This window comes from Loxodonta africana, chromosome 18 (assembly GCF_030014295.1).
Source record: "Loxodonta africana isolate mLoxAfr1 chromosome 18, mLoxAfr1.hap2, whole genome shotgun sequence".
NCBI lineage: Eukaryota > Metazoa > Chordata > Mammalia > Proboscidea > Elephantidae > Loxodonta > Loxodonta africana.
In genome coordinates this window covers 12,898,406-12,923,247 of record NC_087359.1, presented here as the reverse complement: position 1 = coordinate 12,923,247, position 24,842 = coordinate 12,898,406, and the positions used below count along the sequence as shown (strand labels likewise).

Here is a 24,842-nt window from a genome sequence, read left to right as displayed (position 1 = left end):
ACTGCTGGAAAGCCTCAGGCACCATTCCCTGGAGCGACCGCAGCAGGGCTGGCAGTAGTGTTCCAGATGCAGTTTCCTCAGGGAGAGATGGCAAGCCACACAGCCTACTGACACCTCTGAAACCAGAGAACAGCGCTCTTGGCAAAAGCTAAGTACTCACATTTATCTTACCGCATCCCCAGCCCCTAAGCTGGCTTCAGTGGCTATTGATTTCCTTGAGCCTGAGATAGGTCCTGCCATGCATCCTGAGCCATTCTCCCAGCCTTGGAGAGGGAACACATTCACAACTGGGGGAAGAGATAATCTGCCAGCTCCACTAACCTGGAGAGCTCAGGACAGAAGTGGCTCCTGTCCAGGCATAAACAGTCTATGGACTTTGAATACCTTTCCCCCCTGCATGGACCTGTGTGGGCCCATTTCAGGAGAATAAGTCCTTGTCGGCAGACTGCAACTGTTTCAGCTGTGCGGTGGAGAGGTGTGTTTGATGTTTGACACCACTTTGCTTATTAAACAGAGTCCTCACCTACCCACATCAGGGGCCTAGGGACTGGTGGCTGCACCCACATCACCTAGCCACCTGCAACAAGGGTCCAATGACAAGTGGTACCTCCAAGTCCTTACACCTAAAAGCATTGGGTGCCCATGGTGTGGCTGCAGAACCCACCTACCTGTACACTCTAGGGAACAGTGCGGCACTTTCCTCACAGACACTTGGGGGATGGTTGTCAGTCCCCTGCCTTATTCAGAGCGTTACCCCCTCCTGCAACCAGATACCTGTACCTACATCAATCACCCCTGCCCCTCTAAGACTGTAGGACAGAGCCTGTACCACACACTGGATGGCCAACTACCTGGACACCTGAGCTGAATCCATACAAGAAAAGTGAACAGACTCCTAGGCTCATATACCTGGTAACAGCTCTAGCCATCTGGTGAGAGGACATTAGAGCTTCAGAGGTGAAAATAATCAAGCTAGCTCACTCAAGTAGCCTATTTGGGCATATCAAAACAAAACAAACCAAGAAGCTAGGATACAGGAAGCAAACATTAAATAAATTAATACAATAACTTACAGATGGCTCGGAGACAACAGTCAATATCAAATCACCTAAAGAAGCACACCATGATCGCTTCAACAAGCCCTCAAAACAAAGAATCAAGGAATCTTCTGGATGGAGGTGCATTCCTGGAATTAGCAGGTACAGAATACAAAAGATTAATATACAGAACTCTTCAAGAGATCAGGAATGAGATCAGGCAAAATGCAGAACAATCCAAGGAACACACAGATGAAACAGTTGAAGAAATTTAAAAGGTTATTCAAAAGCATAATAAAAAAGTTTAATAAGCTGCACAAATCCATAGAGAGACAGCAATCAGAAATTCAGAAGACTAATAATAAAATTACAGAATTAGACAACTCAATAGAAAGTCAGAGGAGCAGAACTGAGGAAGTTGAAGGTAGAATTAGTGAGACCGAAGATAAAAAAACTTGGCACCAATATATTCAAAGAAAAATCAGATAAAAGAATTTAAAAAAATGAAGAAACCCTAAGAATCATGTGGTATTCTACCAAGGGAAATAATCTACGAGTGATTGGATTACCAGAACAGGGAGAGATAACAGAACATACAGAAGGAATTGTTGAAGATTTGTTGGCAGAAAACTTCCCTGATATTGTGAAAGATGAGAAGATATCTATCCAAGATGCCCATTGAACTCCACATAAAGTACATTTTAAAAGAAAGTCACCAAGACATATTATAATCAAACTTGCCAAGACCAAAGATAAAGACAATTTTAAGAGTGGCTAGGGATAAATGAAAAGTCACCTACAAAGTACAGTCAATAAGAATAAGCTCACACTACTCGGCAGAAACCATGCAGGCAAGAAGGCAACTTATATAAAGCACTGAAGGAAAAAAATTTCCAGCCAAGAATCATATATCCAGCAAATCTGTCTCTCAGATACGAAGGCAAAACTAGGAAATTTCCAGATAAAAAGTAGTTTAGGAAATTCGTGAAAACCAAACCAAAACTACAAAAATACTAAAGGGAGTTCTCTAGTTAGAAAATCAATAATATCAGATATCAACCCAAGACTAGAACACAGGACAGAGCAACCAGATGTCAACCCAGATAGGGAAATCCCCAAAATAAATCAAGATTAAAAAAGCACTCAAAACAGGGAAACTGAGATGTCATATGTAAAAGAAGTCAACATTAAAACAATAAAGAGCGACTAAAAACTGGATTCATAGATCTTTCATATGGAGAGAAGTCTAGGTGATATACATAAATCAAAATTAGGTTTAAACTTAGAAAAATAGGGGTAAAAATTAAGGTAACCACAAAGGAGACTATCCTACCCATTGAAAGAAAATGCGAGAAAAAAATACTCAGCAAAAACAAAATCAACAACAACGAATAAGAGGAAAAGACAACATATAAACTACTCAGCACAAAAAATTAAGTGGGAAAAAGAAACTGTGAAGAACACACAAAAAAAGACGTCAAAATGCCAGCACTTAACTCATACCTATTCATAATTACACTGAATGTAAATGGACTAAACGTACCAATAAAGAGACAGAGAGTGGCAGAATGGATAAAAAAACACAGTCTATCTATATGCTGCCTACAAGAGACACACCTTACACTTAGAGAAACAAACAAAAACTCAGAGGATAGAAAAAAAATATATCAGGCAAACAACAATCAAAAAAGAGCAGGAGTGGCAATATTAATGTTTGACAAAATAGACTTTAAAGTTAAATCCACCACAAAGGATAAGGAAGGACACTTTATAATGATTAAAGGGACAATATTCCAGGAGGATATAACCATATTAAATATTTATGCACCCAATGACAGGGCTGCAAGATACATTAAAAAAAAAAACAAAAAAACTCTAACAGCATTGAAAAGTGAGATAGACACCTCCATGATTATAGTAGGAGACGTCAACGCACTACTTTTGGTGAAGGACAGAACATCCAGAAGGAAGCTCAGTAAAGGCACAGAAGATCTAAATGCCACAATCAACCAACCTGACCTCGTAGACATATACAGAACACTCCACCCAACAGCAGTCAAGTGTAATTTCTTTCCAGCGCACATGGAACATTCTCTAGAATAGACCACATATTAGGTATTAAAGCAAGCCTTAACAGAATCCAAAACATTAAAATATTACAAAGCATCTTCTCTGACCAGAAGGCCATAAAAGTAGAAATCAATAACAGAAAAAGCAGGGAAAAGAAATCAAACACTTGGAAACTGAACAATACCCTGCTCAAAAATGACTGGGTTATAGAAGACATGAAAGATGGAATAAAGAAATTCATAGAATCCAATGAGAATGAAAACACTTCCTATCAGAACCTGTGGGACACAGCTAAAGCAGTGCTCAGAGGTCAATTTATATCAACAAATGCACACGTACAAAAAGAAGGAAGGGCCAAAGTCAAAGAATTACCCCCACAACTTGAAAAAATAGAAAAAGAGCAACAAAAGAAACCCTAAGGCACCAGAAGAAAGCAAATAATAAAAATTAGAACAGAATTAAATGAAATAGAGAACAGAAGAACAACTGAAAGAGTTAACGACCAAAAGCTGGTTCTTTGAGAAAATTAACAAAATTGATAAACCACTGGGCAAACTGACAAAAGAAAAACAGGAGTGGAAGCAAATAATCCAAATAAGAAATGAGATGGACTATATCACAACAGACCCAACTGAAATTAAAAGAATCGTATCAGATTACTATGCAAAATTGTACTCTAAGAAATTTGAAAACCTAGAAGAAATGGATGGATTTGAAGAAACACACTACCTACCTAAACTAACACAAACAGAGATAGAACAACTAAATACACCCATAACAAAAGAAGAGATTGAAAAGGTAATTAAAAAACTCCCAACAACAAAAAAACCCTGGCCCGGATGGCTTTACTGCAGAGGTCTATCAAACTTTCAGAGAAGAGTTAACACCACTACACTAAAGGTATTTCAGAGCTTAGAAAAGGATGGAATACTCCCAAACTCATTCTATGAAGCCAGCATATCCCTGATACCAAAACCAGGCAAGACACCACAAAAAAAAGAAAATTACAGACCTATATCTTTCATGAACTTAGATCCAAAAATCCTCAACAAAATTCTAGCCAATAGAATTCAACACTATATTAAAAAAAAAAAAAATTCACCATGACCAAGTGGGATTCATACCAGGTATGCAGGGGTGTTTCAATATTAGAAAAACAATTAATGTAATCCATCATATAAATAAAACAAAAGACAAGAACCACATGATCTTATCAATTAATACAGAAAAGGCATTTAACAAAGTCCAACACCCATTCATGATATAAACTCTCCTCAAACTAGGAATAGAAGGAAAATTCCTCAATATAATAAAGGACATTTATATGAAGCCAACAGCCAACACGGAGAGAGTCTGAAAGCATTCCCATTAAGAGCAGGAACCAGACACAGATGCCCTTTATCACCACTCTTATTCAACACTGTGCTGGAGGTCCTAGCCAGAGCAATTAGGCTAGTTAAAGAAATAAAAGGCATCCAGATTGGTAAACAAGAAGTAAAAGTATCTCTATTTGCAGATGACATGATCTTAAACACAGAAAACCCTAAAGAATCCTCAAGAAAACTACTGAAACTAATACAAGAGTTCAGCAGAGTATCAGGATACGAGATAAACATACAAACATCAGTTGGATTCCTCTACACCAAGAAAAAGAACATCGAAGAGGTAATCATCAAATCAATACCATTTACAGTAGCCCCCAAGAAGATAAAATACTTAGGAATAGAATCTTACCAGAGACGTAAAAGACCTATACAAAGAAAAGTACAAGACACTACAGCAAAAAACCAAAAGAGACCTCCATAAGTGGAAAAACATACCTTGCTCATGGATAGGAAAACCCAACATTTAAAAACATCTGTTCTATCAAAAGCAATCTATAGATACAATTCTAATTCAAATTTCAACGACATTTTTTAATGCAATGGAAAAACAACTCACCAACTTCATATGGAAGGGAAAGAGGCCCGAGATAAGTAAAGCAATACTGAAAAAGAAAAACTAAGTGGGAGGCCTCACACTACCTGATTTTAGAACCTGTTATACCGCCACAGTAGTCAAAACAGTCTGGTACTAGTACAACAACAGATACATAGACCAATGGAACAGAACTGAGAATCCAGCCATAAATCCATCCACATATGAGCAGCTGGTATTTGACAAAGGCCCAATGTCAGTTAAATGGGGAAAAGACAGTCTCTTTAACAAATGGTGCTGGCATAACTGGATACCCATCTGCAAAAAAATGAGAAACAAGCCCAAGAGACAGAAAGGGCCACATAAACCAGAGGCTACATCAGCCTGAGACCAGTAGGACTAGATGGTGCCCGGCTACAACCGATGACTTCCCTGACAGGGACCAAAACAGAGAACCCCTGAGGGAGCAGAAGAGCAATGGGATTCTGACCTCAAATTCTCAATAAAAAGACCAGACTTAATGGTCTGACAGAGACTAAATGTACCCCAGAGGTCATGGTCGCCATATCTTCTGTTAACCCAAGACAGGAACCATTCCCAAAGCCAACTCTTCAGACAGGGATTGGACTGGACTATGGGATAGAAAATGATACTGGTGAAGGGTGAGCTTCTTGGATCAAGTAGACACATGAGACTATGTGGGCTGCTCCTGCCTGGAAAAGAGATGGGAGGGCAGAGTGGGTCAGAAGCTGGCTGAATGGACACGAAAATAGAGAGTGGAGGGAAGGAGTGAGCAGTCTCAATACAGAGAGAGCAACTAGGAGTATATAGCAAGGTGTGTATAAGTTTTTGTATGAGAGACTGACTTGGTTTGTAAACTTTCACTTAAATCACAATAAAAATTAAAAAAAAAAATGAAACAAGACCCATACCTCACACCATGCACAAAAATGAACTCAAAATGGATCAAAGACCTAAATGTAAAATCTAAAACTATAAAGACCATGGAATTAAAAATAGGGACAATGCTAGGAGCCCTAATACATGGTAGGAGTAGTATACAAAACATTACTAACAGTGCACAAACACCAGAAGAGAAACTAGGTAACTGGGAGCTCCTAAAAATCAAACACCTATTCTCATCCAAAGACTTTACTGAAAGAGTAAAAAAGATTACCTACAGACTGAGAAAAGTTTTTAGCTATGACATTTCCGATTAGTGTCTGATCTCTAAAATCTACATGATACTGGAAAAACTCAACAACAAAAAGACAAATAACCCAATTAAAAAATGGGGAAAGGATATGAACAGGCACTTCACTAAAAAAGACATTCAGGTAGCTAACAGATACGTGAGGAAATGCTCACGATCATTAGCCATTAGAGACATGCAAAGCAAAACTACAGTGAGATTCCATCTCACTCCAACAAGGCTGGCATTAATCCAAAAAACACAAAATAATAAATGTTGGAGAGGTTGTGGAGAGATTGGAACACTTATACACTGCTGGTGGGAATGTAAATTGGTACAACCACTTTGGAAATGGATTTGGTGCTTCCTTAAAAAGCTAGAAATAGAACTACCATACGATCCAGCAATCCCAATCCTTGGAATATATCCTAGAGAAATAAGAGCCTTTACATGAACAGATATATGCATACCCACGTTTATTGCAGCACTGTTTACAATAGCAAAAAGATGGAAGCAAGCAAGGTGCACATCAACGGATGAATGGATAAATAAATTATGGTATATTCACACAATGGAATACTATGCACTATGCATTGATAAAGAACAATAAAGAATCCATGAAACATTTCATAACATGGAGGAATCTGGAAGGCATTATGCTGAGTGAAATTAGTCAGTTGCAAAAGGACAAATATTGTATGAGACCACCATCAGAACTCAAGAAATAGTTTTAAACAGAGAAGAAAATAATCTTTGATGGTTACAAGAGTGGGGAAGGAGGGAGGGAGAGGAATTTTCACTAATTAGATAGTAGACAAGAACTATTTTAGGTGAAGGGAAAGACAGGAGAGGTCAGCACAACTGGACTAAACCAAAAGCAAAGAAGTTTCCTGAATAAACCGAACACTTCAAAGGCCTGCGTAGCAGGGACTGGGGTTTGGGGACCACGATTCCAGGGGATATCTAGGTCAACTGGCATAAAAAAATCTATTGAAACGTTTGCGTCCCACTTTGGAGAGTGGCATCTGGGGTCTTAAACGCTAGCAAGCCGACATCTAAGATGCATCAATTGGTCTCAACCCACGTGGAGCAAAGGAGAATGAAGAACACCAAAGACACAAAGTAATTATGAGCCCAAGAGACAGAAAGGGCCACTTAAACCAGAGACTACATCAGCCTGAGACCAAAAGAACTAGATGGTGCCTGGCTACAACTGATGGCTGCCCTGACAGGGAACACAACAGAGAACCCCTGAGGGAGCAGGAGAGCAGTGGGATGCAGACCCCAAATTCTCATAAAAAGACCAGACTTAATGGTCTGACTGAGACTAGAAGGACCCCAGAGGTCATGGTCCCCAGACCTTCTTTTAGCCCAAGACAGGAACCATTTCCAAAGCCAACTCTTCAGACAAGGATTGGACTGGTCTATAAGACAGAAAATGATACTGGTGAGGAGTGAGCTTCTTGTATCTAATAGACACATGAGACTATGTGGGCAGCTCCTCTGGAGGGGAAATGAGAAGGCAGAGGGGGACAGAAGCTGGCTGAATGGACACAGAAATACAGGGTGGAGAGGAGTGTGCTGTCTCATGGGGAGAGCAACTAGGAGTATATAGCAAGGTGTATATAAATTTTTGTATGAGAGACTGAAAAAAAATAATACAGGTCGAAATATTCAAAGATGAACTAATTTTTCTAGGTAAGATCTCTGCCACTTTTTCTGAACAAACCTGAAACAGTTTCTTACCTGATGATGACAGTAGCTCTCTTTTTCAGGGCCATACCCTAACTGACCTTGCTTTTCTATAACAACATGTGATTTGGGGCCAGCACCTCACCCCTATGAGGCAGATGTTTCCAGTTTATGCGTCATAGAACCCCAGCCCCACTCATTCCTGATTCCTTTGGATGCTTGGTTCCTGAAGCATGTTATGACATAATAAATGTGCAACAAAAACTTGGTCTGCTTCAGATACTTTATCTTTTGGTGGCTCCCTAGGTTGTTCATGGCTTAAATTTAACATCGATTTTGCCTGTGTCTGTTATCCCACTAGAAAAATGTCTAAAGCATCTAGAAAATGATTATCCCTTTCATTCTGCCTAAAATCAGGCAGCTCTCTCCCCTTCGTCTGTGAGCTACCGTTCAACAGAACCTTATCCCCTGGTAACACTTACAGAGTCACTGCTCCCTGCCCAAGAGAAGTTGAGGTGTTCCGATGTAAGGAAAGAGCCACGATCTAGATTCTTTTCCCGAGCCGTTCTTTGCTTTCCTGTCTGCAGGACTGCCAGAGAAGCTGGTGGAAATCTTTCAGCAGACTCCTCTGGGCAGGTTTCTCACCCAACTCAGTGGAGAGCAGCAGCAAACACTTCTTTACTGGTACTTGAAGGACTTCCTTCTCTTGACCATGAGTGTGTCTACCTGGGATGAATTAAAGGTAACCAGTGACTGTGGGGGCCAGTGCGAGGCTTGTGTAATGTGGACTGGATGCAAATACAGGGAAAAGGTCATTTTTGATGTAAAAGCATGCACTGAGAGCTTTCTGTTATTCAGTTTCTACGAATGGCTCTGTGGTCTTGCATCGACCAGCTGAAAGCAGCATCAGGAAGGCCAGAGGAAAGGGTGTCCCTGCCATGGGTGCACCTTGCCTATCAGCACTTCAGGAGCCGGCTGCACAACTTCTCCAGGATCCTGGCTGTTCATCCCCAAGTTCTAGGCAGCCTGACGGAAAGAACACAGAACTGCAGCCTGCCTGAGTGTGAGATGGTACGTCCCCTCTTGGGCACACTAAGCTGCTTAGAGGCCCAGGACTCAGCCGTCTTGGAGTCTGAGGGTTCTTCCAACCCCACCCTGTGAAAGGCAAGCTTATAGGTTATGTTGCTGTCAGTTCTCAAGTCGATTCTGACTCATGGCGACCCCAGGTGTGCAGAGTAGAACTGAGCTCCATAAGGTTTTCAAGGCTGAGACCTTTTGGTAGCAGATCACCAGGACTTAATACATGGCACCTCTTGGGGGGAGTTTGAACTGGTAACGTTTCGGTTAGCAGTCCAGCACTTAACAATTTATGCCACCCAGGGGCAAGTTTATAGGCCAGGTCCCAAGTGGGAGACTTCTTCACGGCACATAGATGTCAGTGTAATTCAGAGATTTAAGAACATCACACAGCAGCTCAGGATTTGGGGGTCGGGGGAGCCCAGCCACCTGGCCACTGCCCGTTCTCCGTCCGTCTCTGCAGACCCTGGATGCGCTTGCCGCCGTGGCCTGTGCTGAGATGCTGACGAGAGACACCCTGCGGCCGAGCCCTCAGGCCTGGCTGCAGATGGTGAAAAACCTGTCCACTCCACTGGAGTTCCTCTGTTCTGAAGGGCACATGCGAGGCAGCGGAAACAAAACCACAGTGCTTGTCAGGGAGCTGAGGTGAGGCTGGGGCATCAGCACCCACGCACTTAGCGTGTGCTCAGGTAAGGCCCGGGCATCAGCACCCACACACTCAGCATATGCTCAGGTGAGACCCAGGTATTGGCACCCACACACTCAGCGTGTGCTCCGGTGAGGCCGGGTTTCGGCACCCATACACTCGGCAGCAAGTGCTACATCTGGCACCTGTGAGCAAGCACAGCAGACAGCTGCCCCAGGAAGGGCTTCTCCTTCCTCGCTCACTCACCACGAACCACACCCCTGTTCTCTGCGGCATCACTAGGAACCAGAGGAGAGTGGAACTGCATGCTTAGGGACCTCTGTGTAATGGGGACATGAAGGTCAGCAGATCGTCATGGTCCTGTGCAAGCAATGCTGTAACAGAAAGGACACCCGGCCCAGACAGTAGGGACACATAGCCCAGACAAAGGGACAAGTAGTAGAGCTGACTTTCCCTGGGAGATAATCCCTGAGTCTCGCTCTCAGGCTGGGTCAGACCTACTGGGTGCAGGCCTGCAGCAGGACCACAGAGGCGGGCAGGGGGCAGCATGGGGGAAGCACAGGGCATGTGATGCTCAGTGTGTGTGGCCACACATCCCAGGGGAAGAGGAGGGAGTATCCAGTCTTCCGGGCCAGAGGCAGGTCTTCTCTCCCACCATCTACACGTACCGTGGGTCCTGTTCTTTCTTTGAATGCCCGGCCTGGCCCGGCTGCCCTCCTCCCTCTCCTGTATGTCTCAGGCTCTGTCCCCCAAAATGAGAGAGTGACATCCCTCTTTCAACAGGACCCAGTGGAGTCGGATTTTTTCTGTTGCCCTCTTCGTGGAGCATGTGCTCCTGGGGACGGAGAGTCAGATCCCTGAGCTGCGGCCGCTGGTGACTGACTATGCCAACTCCCTCAACAAGGTGAGCACCAATCTGCCTCCTTCCAAAACGAGGAGCACAGAAACCTAGCCTGACCTCTGTCTGCAGGCTAGCAGGCCCCTCTCAGCTCGCTGCCACGTTTATCTGGAAGTGCAAAGCAAAGTAATTTCATCATGGAGGCCGTTAAATTTCCAATGTTTAATTACACGCCCTCCTGGGTGCTAATCAGAGTGTGTCCTGTAGGGCTCAGTCACAGGAACAGGATCTCCTGTAGTAACGGGGTGCACAGCGGGACTCCTGCTGGGAACAGAGGCTGGCAGAGCCACTTCCAGGGAGGGGGAAGGAGGAGTGGGCCCCACTCGGGCTCAGTGGGTGGCTCCCTGGAACTGCCACCACTGCCATTGTCAGGAAGACAGGGAGGCCAGAGAATGCCACCGGGGTCTTGGACTTCAAGAGCACAGTGCTATTGATGGAATCAAAGAAACAGCCCCTTGTCACCCTTCTAGAGCTCATGATGGGACAGGACAGTGCCCTTGCAGAAAAAGCCACCACTTGTATAACCAGGCTTCCTAGTGGTGACCTTCTCAGCAAAAGGTGGTTTCTGTTTGTCTACAACCTGTGAACTTCACACGAGAGCCCCAGCTAGCTACTCAGTTCATTTTGACTTTAGCCCAGACAAGGATAAAACAAGAACAGAAAATTATAGACCGAAATTTCTTATTAACGAAGATGAAAAAAGTTATGAAGTATTAATAAATCAAATTTAGCAGGGTATTAAACACACAGAGACACACACACACACACACACACACCATCATCAGTTACACAACAGATTAAAAGATAAACTCCGTATGATTATTTCAGAACGTGCAGAAAAAGCAATAAAATTCAACACTGACTCGTAATTTGAAAACTAAAACGCTCTTGGCCAACTAGGAGTGGAAGGAACCAGTCCTTAAGCTAGTACTGCCTCAGGGTGTACATAAAACCAAAAAAACCCCAAACCCGCAAGGGTGTATATACATAATACAAAAACATCGACAGCAAGCCGGCATAACCACAAAAGCCCGGACGCCTACCCATTCAACCCACAGTCCTGTACACTGAAGACGTGCATTTCCTAGAAATAGTGCATCCACTATTAAATCTATACTCTAGAGAAATTTCCTGCCTGGACTTGAGGAGACACACACGAATGTTGGGTACAGAATGGTTTGTAATTGCAAAAACTTGCAAATGTTTTAAATCCCACTAATGGGTCTATTCACTGGTGGGTGCCACGTAGGCGCAGGCGTGAATGACGGGAAACAACACACACCAGTGAAAGAGGCAAAGCCGCAGAAGCCTATTACAGAGTGACATCATTGGTACGCAGTTTAAAACCATGCAAAGCAAGTAACACACTGTTTATGCAAGCCTATGTATGTCATAGAAGTAGGAATTCAGGAATATAGTATTGCTGGGGAGGGAACACACAGTGACCGGAACCGACTCGATGACAACAGGTTTCGTTTGTTTTGGAGGGGAGGGGAAGGAGGGAAATGCCAGCAGAAAGGGGTGCACGTGGAGTTCCAACTGTATCTGTAATGTTTTGGTTCTTTAAAAAATGACCTAAAACAAACATTCCAATATATTGAAATGGGGGGCAAGTGGAGGGAACCTTAAAAGAACAAGAAAGAGAAGAAGGGAAAAAATCAGAAGTTGAGAATTTAGTCCTTCTCCCCAAAAGCAGCAGAATCACAAAGCAAAGGCATTCAAGGTTAAAGAAAACTGTTAAAAACAAACCAAAAAAAGACCTTACCCTGCAAACTAAACAACAGTCCTAACTGTCCCCATCTCAGCCAGCTGGCAGAATGGATGTTGTACTTCTTTCCTTTGGGAAACTGCCTGCCCGGCCGACCTCTGCCCTTCTTCACTGCTAATTAGATTCCTCCTTGCCATTCAGTGTCTGCAAGATAACTCTGACATCAAGACCCACAGGCCTTTTATGGCTGTAGTGACTACTCTCTGTGAATGTAAGGACCAGGCCAGCAAGACTTTCACCAGGTGAGGTCTCTGACTTGGGATCCATAAAGGAGAATCCTGATCTGTCTGTATTTTTAGCTTGTGGTGGCCAACTTCTCTGCTTTAGGACTGATCTCCACCCTTCTTGGCTTCTAGGTTTGGAGTTCAGCCGTGCCCCATTTGCCAGGGAGATGTACAGGATCCTGTCTGCCTGCTCTGTGACCATGTATATTGCCAAGGTTGCATCAAAACCTGGCTCATCCCAGGGCGGATGAGATGCCCCTTGTGTTTAGACGGCTTGCCAGACAACTTCTCCCTGACTGTTTCCCAAGTGCACAGGTAAAAACCTTTTCTCTTAAAAAGCTTCCTCTTTTTTTTTTTTTTTTTTCTTTCTAAAAACACAGTATTCAGAAATACAAACTTTATTAACCTTCTCCGGGTAGAAAACCTGACTTCCAAGAGCTGTCATAGGAGGCTATTGCTCTTGTATATCTTTATAAACATTTAGTGTTTCAAAATTATTCTCTGCCTAAGACATGTGCCTGGTACAGATTTGAGAGACAGCAAAATCAGAAGAAATTAATCAGAAAGTTATAAACTAAAAAAAGCCATCACAAAAGACCCAATAAATTTAGACGCAACTGGTTTGTGCTATACACTCATCCACTCCGTTCTGTGGCCTGAAGGCGGAACCAGCTCCTGTCTGGATAAATGCTTTCGGCAGCAGGTGGTTAGATTAGCTGGAGCTCTGTAGGTTTAGCAGTCCTCATCCCTGATCTGTAAATGCTTGGTTTTCCTTCCCTTCTCCTCCCCTCTGATGCCTCCTGGAAGTGGGGCATAAGGCAAGCCTAGGGGATGAGTTCTCTGACATACTTTTGGAATATTAAGGGTAGTGCTGCCTGGTGCAAGTGATCAAAGTATTCCTGGAAGAAGATGACCCTAAATGGTGTCTGTGGCAGTTTTGAAGACCCCCCCAAAAGCCAAATCCATTGCTGTCAAGTCAATTCCAACTCACAGCAACCCTATAGGACAGAGTAGAATTGCCCCATAGTTTCCAAGGAGTGCCTGGTGGATTTGAACTGCCGACTTTTGGTTTAGCTACGGCTGTAGCTCTTAACTACTACACCACCAGGGTTTTGAAGGCCAGCTCTAACCAATGGAAAGAGCTACTTGCATCTTTTCATGTACAAACAAAATGCCATCCAATCCCAAATTGTTCTGTATGGAGGGACTTTGGAGCAAATTCTACAAGTGTTTTGACTGTGTTTTTCCACCAATCCGAAGGGAGGCCATAGAGAAACACGCCCGATTCCGGCAGATGTGCAACAGTTTCTTCGTAGACTTGGTTTCCACCATGTGTTTCAAAGATAACACTCCACCTCAGAGGGATGTCATCATGGCTCTGCTGTCTTTACTCTTTGTACAAAAGGAGCTCTTGAGAGAGGCCTCCCCAAGTAAGTTGCTTTCTTCTTATAGACCTAAAACTCAGTTCTTCACCTCATCTTTGCATGTCTGATGAACACTGAGCTACCTTTTTTTTCTGGTTTAAGGACACTGTGAACACACAAAATCTCTCTCTCCATTTGATGATGTAGTGGATAAGACTCCTGTCATCCGCTCAGTGGTACTGAAACTGCTTTTGAAGTACAGGTAAGAGCAACTCGCTTTGGGAATTGCTTCTAGAAAGCTTTGACTCTGCCCCTTCCCCCATCATGGCTTTCTCTTTGCTGCCAAGCTTTCTTTTCATGATTAGTAGCTAGTTTATAATTTTGAGAAGCTTTTTCAACAAGAGACCACATGTGCTTTTATCTATATTGGTTGTGTGTTTACACATTTTCACACAGAGGCAAATGTGTTTGGCATAGCCAAAGTACATATTTAGCAAAGTAGAAAGCAGACAACTGGGAAAGTACCATGATGTTCTGAAATGTGCAGGAGCCCATGAGTCAGGAATCTGGGATTCTGATCCTAGTTCTACAACAACCTAGTTTTTGTGACGTTAGAATAGTAACTTAGAATCTCCATCACCCTCAATTTTCCAGATGCTTTTTAAGAGTTGTTTCAATTCTTGAATTTTTCTGATTCTGAGTGGGGAGAGAAGCACCTATGAGCAGGTGCTGAAGCTTAATGGTCTTGTCAAATTATTATATTTTAGAAAATTCTTGGCATATCTGTATTCGTAAGGCCTCTTTCAGAAGATCCTCAGTACCCTCAGCCTGAATCGTGACTTGACAGCATATACTTTGAAGCACTGGCAAAATCAAAATACTGTTTAAGACAAGTTCTTACAGCAACAGCTGTTTCCAGCTTTCATGTCTAAAAGTAGACTCAGAAGAGATTAGATTTATATATAAGGTGGATCCACTGCATTTTTGTCTATGGACATTTCATTTTGCTCCTTTTCCATCAGTTATGAAATAGTCTGTTTGAAGAAGCCTGTCACTGAAGGAAAACAACCGAAGGTGTTTATTGCTAATGATAAAATTCAAGATTTTAAGCTAAAATTAAAATTTTCTAAAACTTATATCCACCACCTTAAGCTTGTCAGCTTTCCGGTAATTAACAGACTTTCTGATGAGATCAGTGGTGATATTAATGCCTGCGAGTTTTAGGATATATTGTAGAGTAAGAACATGCCGACATTTGGAAGATTTCCATAACTCCGTGAACCAGTATTTTACAAATGACCATTGTCTGATGTCACAAAATCATACATGGATCCCCACCCTCCCCCCAAAAAAGGCATTGATTTTTCAGTGTAACAGACTATGAAAAGTGCATTGATATAGCTACAGATTTCACATTGCAACTGACCTTTAGAAATGACCATTTATCAAGTTTTCGTATAGTATCAAAGAATAGTATCCACAATTCACCCTGTGGGACACGAACCTTCCCTTTTCTAACTACGTAACTGTAATCTGCACATACTTAAATATATCTCCACTGACTGAAAACAGAAGCAGAGATGAAAGTTCAGCTAACTTTCATTAAGCCAGGCCTTAAGGATATTTACAGCAGTGTAAAACAAAGCCACTGTTTTCATTAATTAATTTTTGTTATGGAAAACAGTTTATTTTTCATTAAAAAATAATGTTATGTATTTTAACATACAGTGTGGGTTATTGTTATCTTTAATGAATTGAGAAGTATTTTTGAAATTTCTGTTTTAATTCCTAATGCTATAAATATCAATAGATATAACCCACATAAACAAAAGTTCTTTGGGGTTCTCCATACTTTTTAAGACTGCAGAGTGGTGTTGAGATGAAAAAGTTTGAGAACAGCTGATCTAAAATATGGAATTTTACATTCCTCCAATATTATGATAAAATGGTTTCAATAAAATTAGGTATAGACATATAGATTTACAGGTGTTTGTTTGTTTTCATAATGAGTCTCTAGGTCTGAGATAACCAGATATAGCATTTCTCTTTCCACAGTTTCCATGAAGTAAAAGATTACATTCAGGACTACTTGTCCATGTTAGAAAAGAAACCATTCCTCAGTGAAGATAAAACTGAACTGTACATGCTCTTCATCAACTGCCTGGAGGTAAGCTATCACTTCCCTGCATTGCTTCTACAAACTATCTGAACCACATGGTTTATGCAATGGCAAATGTTTATGACAATTTGCACATCACTTAATCAGTAAAATTAACAGATGCTTTGTTCCATGTGGGAAAAGAAAGGTTTCAAAGACACTGCTTTTGCCGTCAGCAGTTGTATAGACTGCCATCTATGTGCACATGCACAAGAAACATGGCCTCCAAGAGCACACCACCAAAGATAACAGTGGTGTCTCTGGATGGTGAGACTAGAAACACTTTTCATTTTCCTTCTCTTTATATTCTGCTTATTTCCAAAATTTTTACAATGTATATGAAAACAATTAAATTATACAAAATATCCTTGTCCCTGGAGTCCTGGTGGTGCAATGGTTAAGAGCTTGGCTGCTAACCAAAAGGTCAGCAGTTCGAATCCACCAGCCACTCCTTGGAAACCGTATGGAGCAGTTCTATAGGGTTGCTATAAAAAAAAAGTCGGAGTCAAATCGGTAGCAAAGAGTTTTTTATTTTCCTTGTAGTCCTTCTTTCCAGCTCTTTCTTCACCCTAAAAAAGAAAGAATGTTAGTTTTCCATGATTGGAAACCATCACACCCAAACCTTCAACAATGCAGATCTATTCGTTGTCCTTCCTTTATTCTCCACAGTCATGCGGTGGCAATTTTAGAAGGTTGGGGACTTGTATATTAAAAACAATGACATCCTTTTCTTTCTCACTCTTTGTTCTCTAGGACGCAATGCGTGAGAAAATTAGTGCTTGCTCCAAAAACGAGGAATTGAACTACCTACGAGAGGAAGGTCATTTCCTGAGGACTCACTGCCCACTGAAACTAGGCCCAGAGCCAGCTAAGGAGGTTTCCATTGAATACCTGCAGAAGATGGCTCGGGTCCGCCTCTGTCTCGACAGGGCTTCGGACTTCCTCTTCGAGGGTCATGCACACTCAGGCAAGTCTTCTTCGCTACCTTGCTCCACATCTGGCCAGGCGACCCCATTATTTAGAAATTCAGATGTATGGGAAACTGGTTCTTAAAATAGTATTGGTCCTTCCTAAGTCCCCTTTCTCCTGGGTTGTTTTTTGCTGTGAACCCCTAGGGAGTAGACCCATGCTCTTCACCAGATTTGTGTCCAGGACCATTGACTAGTACATCTTCTTAGCCACCTGCACTCACCCACTTTCTCACTGAACTCTCCAGAGATGGCTGAGGAAAAGCAGCGCTATCTGCGCCAAGTTGAGCACTTCTGTACCCAAAGCAAGAACGATTGGTTCCGTGTGTACTTGGTGAGGAAGCTGACCAGCCAACACACGATGGAGTTTGTGCAGAGCCTCGCCAAACGGGGCCACCCGGCCCAGTGGGTGTTCCCCAAGGAAGTCATTGCACGGCAGGTACTGCCACACACCCCACAGCCCAGCAGCTGACCCTGCAGCTCCTCCCCTACTTTCCCACCCTTACTCTCTCCCATGGCCACTAAGGAAATAGGAGAGGCCTGGTCCTCTGTGCTTCAGCTCATCTGACTCAGCTTGTGATAATGTTTAGACTGCCTGCCACAGGGAAAAGGTGTGCGTGCGTGTGAGTGTGAGTGTGCGCAGGCCTCAGGTTTCCTCATCTAGCTGTGAAGCTTCCTGAGGCCTCACTTCTGATCTAGTGTGACACAGGAAAGTAAAGGAATGTTTCTGTGGCCTTTGCTTTCATCAGATTAAAAGTGATTCCCTTGTAGGATCTATTCTTTTCGTCTTCAGCAGGCAGAGACAGGAAGGAATGGGAACGAAGGATAAAAAGACTGCAGTAAGCTTGGCTCAGGGCCTCTCCATGGTCCTTCCCACAAGCTCCGAAATTAACAGACACTCACTGTCCTCGGGTTGCAAAAGCAGCAGTAAAAATCCTAGCGTTTTGTCTATTCTATCTTTTACATCCTGGCCTTTTGTGCTATGCTTTCAGTAGAGAAAGAGGTCAGCTACAAGATCAGAAGTACCTTCCTCCCAGGTCTGTCACCCACTTATCCCTCTGCCTTTCACTGAGGAGGAAGCTCTTCCCAAAGACAGCACTTGACTGTTAGGCCCAGCTCAGCCTCCTTTAAACCCTCAGGATTACCTGGCGTCTTTACCTATAGAGACAGTTGTTTGCAAAATATTCTCCCCGCCCTGATTAACCCGTGTTCCTGGGGTTGCAGGAGGACTACCCAGGTCAGCTGGACCGATTCCTGGTGTACGGCGATGGATACAAGGCTCTTCGTGATGCAGTGGGCAAAGCCGTCCTTGAGTGCAAGCCCAAGGGCATCACAGCCGCTCTGGAGGTAAGGCGGGCTCCAGGTTTCTCTGTGGCACCAGATGGCACCCACTCCAGGGTCCACATCTCTCTTCGTTTCTGCACAACAATGCAGTGGTGATGGACTACTGAAGAGCCCCGCAGAGTAGCACACTGTATGGGAAGTCACGTGCACATGGCCTCCACAGTTGCACTGGACGGTACTTGTAAACTAGCTGCTAAAACAGGGCAGCAACAACAGTGGAGCTGGGTTTACAGATTTGCTGTCTTGCTGGCCTGCCAAGGCCATCACTACCTCCTTCTCGATTTCTACATGCCCATTACTTCCTTTGAGACCCTGGTGAAAAATCACTTCCTCCATACCTAAGTAAATTCATAATTCCTGCATACATGCTTACTGTGTATACATTTTAATAAAGATGCAAGACTTTTAGAATCTAGTCTTTAAAGCATTCCAGTCTTGCTTCCTTTTGAGGCCCTGTTGGTCCTGGCAAGGTGCTAGGAAAAGAGGAAATAGAAAATCCTATCTCTGTTCAGGAAAAGTTTGTACAACTAGAGAACTATTCAGAAAAAGGGCAGTTGGTGATCTCTGTTACTTGTATTGTAAGCCAGCTGATAACAATGCTTTCAGTTTAATGTGAGAGTATTTTATGAACCTTGTAGTCCAACAGCTGTTTGTCAGGTGGTGTTGAAGTGCAGGGCCCCAGAAGTCCAGGGCCTTGGGAAAGGCTTCCTCACCCTCCTCATGATTAGAGGTTGATCCACATTCCCTATTCACATACAGATCACATGGGACTCTGACCCTTAGGTGGATCTATATGACTTTGTAAACTCTCACTTAATGTCTTTGCTTTCTCAGGCCTGCAGGGACCATAAAACTCAACAGGCAGTCCACTTACTGTTGGCACTTTTCCAAGAGGTCACTGTTTTGTACAGATCCCCTAATGCCAGCCTCCACCCTAAGCCAGAGGTAAGCCTCAACATGCAGGGCTTGTGGTCACAGTCTCATTATCCAGAGGGACTTTTTGGATAGAAGTGAAAGTCACAAATACACATTTGCTTATAATTTTCTCTCTGGGATATGGGGTTCCCAACCATGTTCAGTGGAGAAACTATTTTCTGTTAAACCAAAGCTTTCAGAATTACAGTTAAAAACTGGAGTGAACGACAAAAGGTGGTGTTTACCAAATCAGAAATTTCAAAATCACTGTTTAAGTATGTGGTTGCTGTGATTGTTTATGACAATTCTATTCTCTGAAGAATTTCCCCTCAAATAGGGGATTGTTTATCCATATTTACCTTGCAATTTGATGTATATTTGGTATCAAAATGTATGGCTAGCTATGAGCAAACCTTTGAATTCTCATGATATTTTTCTTTGATATACTTTAATATAAAAAAAAATCTTTTCCTGTCAGCAATGTGAGGCTGTGAACAGATTCACTGAAGAAACCAAGACTCTTTCTCCTGAAGTCAGACATTTCGCGACATCCCTTGTGGCCAACACTCTTCCATTGCTGAGAACAGATCCCAGTGATGGGGGCCTTGAAGCAACAGTGACAGAGATGGCTGTTCATGCTGCAGCTGTCCTTCTCTGTGGGGAGAACAACGTCTTGGAACCCCTGAGGAACTTGGCCTTCTCCCCAGGCAACATGGCAGTAAGACTGGGGTGTGGGTTACATCAGCTTCATGGTAAAAACTGCAGTCATTTATCACTTGAGAGACTGCGCCTGTAGACTTCGAGATGACTGGATCTCTTTATCTCCTAGATTCCCTTTCTGCCTTTTTCATCTCGTTTGACCTGTTAGTCCACAGTGACAAGGCTGTTTTATTTTCTCAGTAGATAGCTTTTGAGGGCAGGAGCAAAGAAAACCAGAAGCTCATTTTCTTATTCTAGGCCTCTTGCTGAACAACAGCCAGTCAGTCTGCTCACTTAGCTAAATCTAGATACTTTTGTTTTGTTTCCAGAATGCTTTTCTTCCAACCATGCCTGAAGACTTGCTGGTTCAAGCTAGGAGTTGGAAGAGTCTGGGTAGAGTGCAATGGTACAGTAAGTGTTCTTGTCTAAGATGGAATTACATACCCCTTTCAGCTCTGAAGGGCAGTGTCATGTCCCAGGAGGCACTGACTTAGACCTCGGATCCACATGGTTTATGCCTGAAGGTCCAAAAGCACCTGACTGCTTCTGCCATTGGCTCCTGTGCAGAGCGTGAATGGCTTGAAGGATCTGGCACCCTGCTCAATGTAGACAACGCAAAGGACTTCTTTTCTTTATCATGAGGAAAGAAGCCCTCAGGACACACTTCTGGTCCCTGCAGTATACCATTGGGGAGAGGCTGGGAACCCCATCAGATGCTCATCCAAGGGCCAGAGCACAATACAACCAACTTGTGACCCAAAGATAGCTCTTCTGAAGTATACAGCTGAGAGACAGAATAATATAACCTGTGACTTCATCTGAATTTTGCTCTTACCTTGAGTAAATAATCTTTTTAACTAGGTTTAAAAGTTTTTTTTTTTTTTAAAAAAAAAGATGCTCTTGATAAAAAAATTCTAAGGGAATAGAAAAGTATAAAATATTGCCTTTCCAAAAGTACCCCCTACATAGATACATCCAAACTCCCTGAGGGACCAAATTGCTGGGCTGAGGGCTATGGGAACCGTGGTCTCGGGGAACATCTAGCTCAGTTGGTATAACATAGTTTATAAAGAATATGTTCTACATTCTACTTTAGTGAGTAGTGTCTGGGGTCTGAAAAGCCTGTGAGCAGCCATCTAGGCTACTCCACTGGTCTCACCCTTTCCGGAGCAAGGAAGAATGAAGAAAACTAAAGATACAAGGGAAGATTAGTCCAAAGGACTAATGGACCACAACTACCACGGCCTCCACCAGACAGAGTCCAGTACAGCTAGACGGTGCCCAGCTACCACCACTGACTGCTCTGACAGGGATCACAATAGAGGGTCCCAGACAGAGCTAGAGAAAAATGTAGAACAAATCCTAACTCTAAAAGAAAGTCCAGACTTGGTGGCCTGACAGAAACTGGAGAAACCCTGAGAGTATGGCCCCCAGACACCCTTTCAGCTCAGTAATGAGGTCACTCCTGAGGTTCACCCTTCACCCAAAGACTGAACAACCCCATGGAAAAAAATAAGACTAAAGGGATGCATCAGCCCTGGGGCAGGGACTAAAAGGCAAAAGGTAACAGGAAAGCTGGTAATAGGGAACCCAGGGTTGAGAAGGGAGAGTGTTAGACATGTCACGGGGTTGTTAACTAATGTCAGAGAACAATGTGTGTACTAACTGTTGGACAAGAAACTAGTTTTTTCTGTAAAACCTCTTCTAAAGTACAATTTAAAAAAGTAACCACTAGTATAAGCCTCTAATCTAATTTCTCATTGTTTGGTAAAATTAAACTCGGAGATACTTTCTACTAACAATATACATTTACTGAATTCCTACGGTATTTCAAGTAGCTAATAACCAAGCTAAAAAAGTAGTTTAAGATTTCTGGTAACGTGCTCAGGATATCCACCATACCTCATGCTTCAGTTGGGGCCAGAGAAGAAAGAGTTAGCTTTCCCTTTTAAACTTGGTCATTAGTGAAAGCTCCCCAGCTAACCTGTACCTGTGGTTCTTCTGACAGCATGTCCCAATGGCCATCCGTGCTCTGTAGGAGAGGTGAGTCTGGGTATTTGGGGAAGGGTTCAGGGGCTCCAAACGTGGGCTCCTCTGGGTCTGGGAAGAGGGAGCATGGAGAAGGGGATCATACGGCCTAGACCTTCTGAGAGAACACAGACTCATTCTGAGGGCTGTCCAGGTGTTCCAGCCACACATCTAAGGGGTGCTAAGGTATCAGCAGAAGAAAAGCTTTGGGGTGTCATCAGGTCAGCCCAGGGTTTCTCAATCAGCACGATGGGCATTTGGATTAGATAATTCTTTATTATGGTAATTCTTTATTCTGTCCTGAGCATTGTAGAATGTTTAGCAGCACCTCTGGTCTTGAATCACTAGATGCCGTAGCACCCCTGTCCCCCATCAAGTGTGACAACCAAAAACGTCTCCAGACATTGCCAGAGGTTCCCTGGGAACTGAATTGCCGCTGGCTGAGAACCACTGCTACCCATCCTTTCTTGCCACTGCAGCGTGGTGGGATTGGTGACACGGGTCCTCACAGAATAGCAAAGTGCTGACTAGACCACAAGTGGCATCACTCACCCAGAGAGCAAGTAAAGGATGGAAGAAGAGACTCGCAGACTGTTAGCCCCGTGGGAAAAGAACTGTTTGTTATTCATGTCTGAATCCCTAAGCATCTCACCCAGGGCCTTTCATTCAGTTTATCTGTACTTACTCAGCAGCAGGCTAAGGCAGCAAACAGAAGCCAAGTTGTACGATAAAGTAAATAGGAAACACGGAGAAAAAATGGATACGCAGACACCTCATCTTTCTGAGCTTCACTCACATCCTTGGTTATGAAATGAGGAGCCTGAGAAAGGTTCTTTCTTCCCAAGACTTCCACCAGCTCTGAAACCCAGTGGTCTGGGAGTCTGTGATTGGTTTGGTCTGCTATAGACTGAGTCTTGTATATAGTATCACACAATCTGATTTGGAAAAATGGGCCCTTGGAAGTAGTAAATCATATGGCTATGTACATTTTTTTTTCTTTTTAATAAAATTATCCCAGTAGAGTTAAGGAAATCAGTTTGGAAGCTATTGTAGTATTACTGGTGTTAGAGAATGAAGCACTAGTGACTAGTATGAGAGGTATGGGAATGGGGAAAGGTAATGAATACGACAAGGAAGATTGAGTTTATGTATTTGTCTATAAAGTGCCACACTATTTAGAAATAAAACTTACATCTCTCCTGTTTAAAAAAAATCCAAATCTTCCAGTGTGCAGCATAATTTGCACAGAGTATCAGCCCTGTCCCCCATGGCCCCTCCAGTCTCATCTGAAATCCGTATAAGTTAGAATAAGCAAACCTGGTGGCACTCCCTCCCTCTGGGGGGAAGCGTGTGTTCACCGGCAGGGTGGATTTGCGCATAAAACGACGCTGGCTCCCAAACTAAGCTGGAACCACATGTTTCTATCGCAGTGCGGCATGCCAATGGAACAGAGCCTTTGTCCTGACTGTCACGCTCCAGTTGGAGGTGTTAATCACAGACCAAATGCTGGCTTTCATCGTATTGAGTACGTAAGATGGAATTTCCTTTCTAAGGAGTGAAAACCATGGTCTTCTGGGCTGTTTCTATTCCAGCTGATAAACTGACAGACAGCACAGTGCATGTGGACCTGTGTTCCATTCGATACCAACACCAAGGTCATTGTGGTCATTGAGCAATGAGGTGTTTGTCAGTGGTAACTGGGCTCTTAAACCCAAGATGGACTCCACTTTAATACTTCAATACCATCCATTTAGGCCTTAGGCATGCCCCCTATAGAAATATGCTTGACATAAACAGGTGACCTAATTCAAGGAGACATTTAAGTCTGGAAGACCAAAAGCTGAGCATTCTAAGCAAAAGCTACCGTACTTGCAAACTATCTTAGCTTTCTCCTGTTTCCAGGAAAGTGAAGGACACACAGTCAGTATTATTAAATATCAGACTTCAGAATCCAGATGAAAGTGTGATCTCATGATCACACATTTTCTTATGAAAGGATGCCTGTCAAGATCAGAGGTGGGACCTGTCTGTGGGCTTCAAACACTCTGGCTTATTCTGTGTAGTCACAGTTCAAAATATTCTAACCCATTCTCTCCATAAACTACCATTCCAATATTTTTGCAACTGAACATACCTGTCATCCCCTCTGGGTGTGACACAGATGATCTGGGAAGTCATTTGATTTGGAAGAAACAGAACAATGTATGCATGTTCCCACACTGATGTCCACCGTCCCAGGCTCCAGCTTCCCTTAGCTAGCCTGCTCGCTCCACACAGCAATCCCCGTGGAAGCAGCAGATCAGGCCCCCATCCAGATGTTGCCCAGGGATCGGCGCAAACAGCCACATAACTGAGCCACTTTACACTCCCAGTGCTGAGGGCTTTTGGCCAGTCAAAAAGGCAAGTCCATCTATAAAGAAAAAGACTCTTAGCAAAGTGGTCTGGACTTCGTAGAACAAGATGTACTTTAACATGATTTTCTTCACAACTGTGAACCTAGTGTCCAAGTCCTAAGAATCTGAGGTGCCCCTAGCACTGGGAAGAAATGATCCATCATCAATCATCTTCTTGTCTTCCCCTGTCCTTCCCAGAAATAACACAGATAGAACTCAGACTGGCCACGTGCTGGGAAACCCCGTTGCCAGAGGTGTGATGGTGGTATCTGATCGACCGCTGTCCCCCGTTGTCTTCATTCTCATCCGGTTACTCACTCATTTGGCTATGTTTTTGGGAGCTGCTGCAAGTCTCCAGGTATAGTGTGGCCCTACCAACTATGTATGTATTCACCAGTTTCCACCAGCTCTAGTTTTCTCACAGTGAACCCTTTTGTCTAAAAAGTCCTTGC

General features: G+C 43.2%; 1 protein-coding gene across 12 annotated transcripts in view; it reads left to right on the top strand.

The window, feature by feature from the left end:
- The window catches only part of RNF213 (ring finger protein 213), a 129,141-nt gene that overhangs the window by 92,026 nt on the left and 12,273 nt on the right, over positions 1 to 24,842 (top strand). For 11 of the 12 annotated variants that reach the window (XM_023556824.2, XM_023556820.2, XM_023556822.2 and 8 more), the window contains 18 exons: positions 8,496 to 8,650; positions 8,767 to 8,979; positions 9,449 to 9,630; positions 10,415 to 10,535; positions 12,439 to 12,539; positions 12,654 to 12,836; positions 13,782 to 13,951; positions 14,048 to 14,147; positions 15,941 to 16,052; positions 16,797 to 17,010; positions 17,260 to 17,450; positions 18,236 to 18,358; positions 19,190 to 19,300; positions 19,749 to 19,988; positions 20,299 to 20,380; positions 21,978 to 22,012; positions 23,428 to 23,522; positions 24,589 to 24,748. In XM_023556824.2, coding sequence (XP_023412592.2) covers positions 8,496 to 8,650; positions 8,767 to 8,979; positions 9,449 to 9,630; positions 10,415 to 10,535; positions 12,439 to 12,539; positions 12,654 to 12,836; positions 13,782 to 13,951; positions 14,048 to 14,147; positions 15,941 to 16,052; positions 16,797 to 17,010; positions 17,260 to 17,450; positions 18,236 to 18,358; positions 19,190 to 19,300; positions 19,749 to 19,988; positions 20,299 to 20,380; positions 21,978 to 22,012; positions 23,428 to 23,522; positions 24,589 to 24,748 — 2,588 coding nt within the window. Of the gene's footprint in view, positions 1 to 8,495; positions 8,651 to 8,766; positions 8,980 to 9,448; positions 9,631 to 10,414; positions 10,536 to 12,438; positions 12,540 to 12,653; positions 12,837 to 13,781; positions 13,952 to 14,047; positions 14,148 to 15,940; positions 16,053 to 16,796; positions 17,011 to 17,259; positions 17,451 to 18,235; positions 18,359 to 19,189; positions 19,301 to 19,748; positions 19,989 to 20,298; positions 20,381 to 21,977; positions 22,013 to 23,427; positions 23,523 to 24,588; positions 24,749 to 24,842 lie in introns of those variants that run through there. The other variant, XM_023556827.2, reaches the window with a different exon arrangement.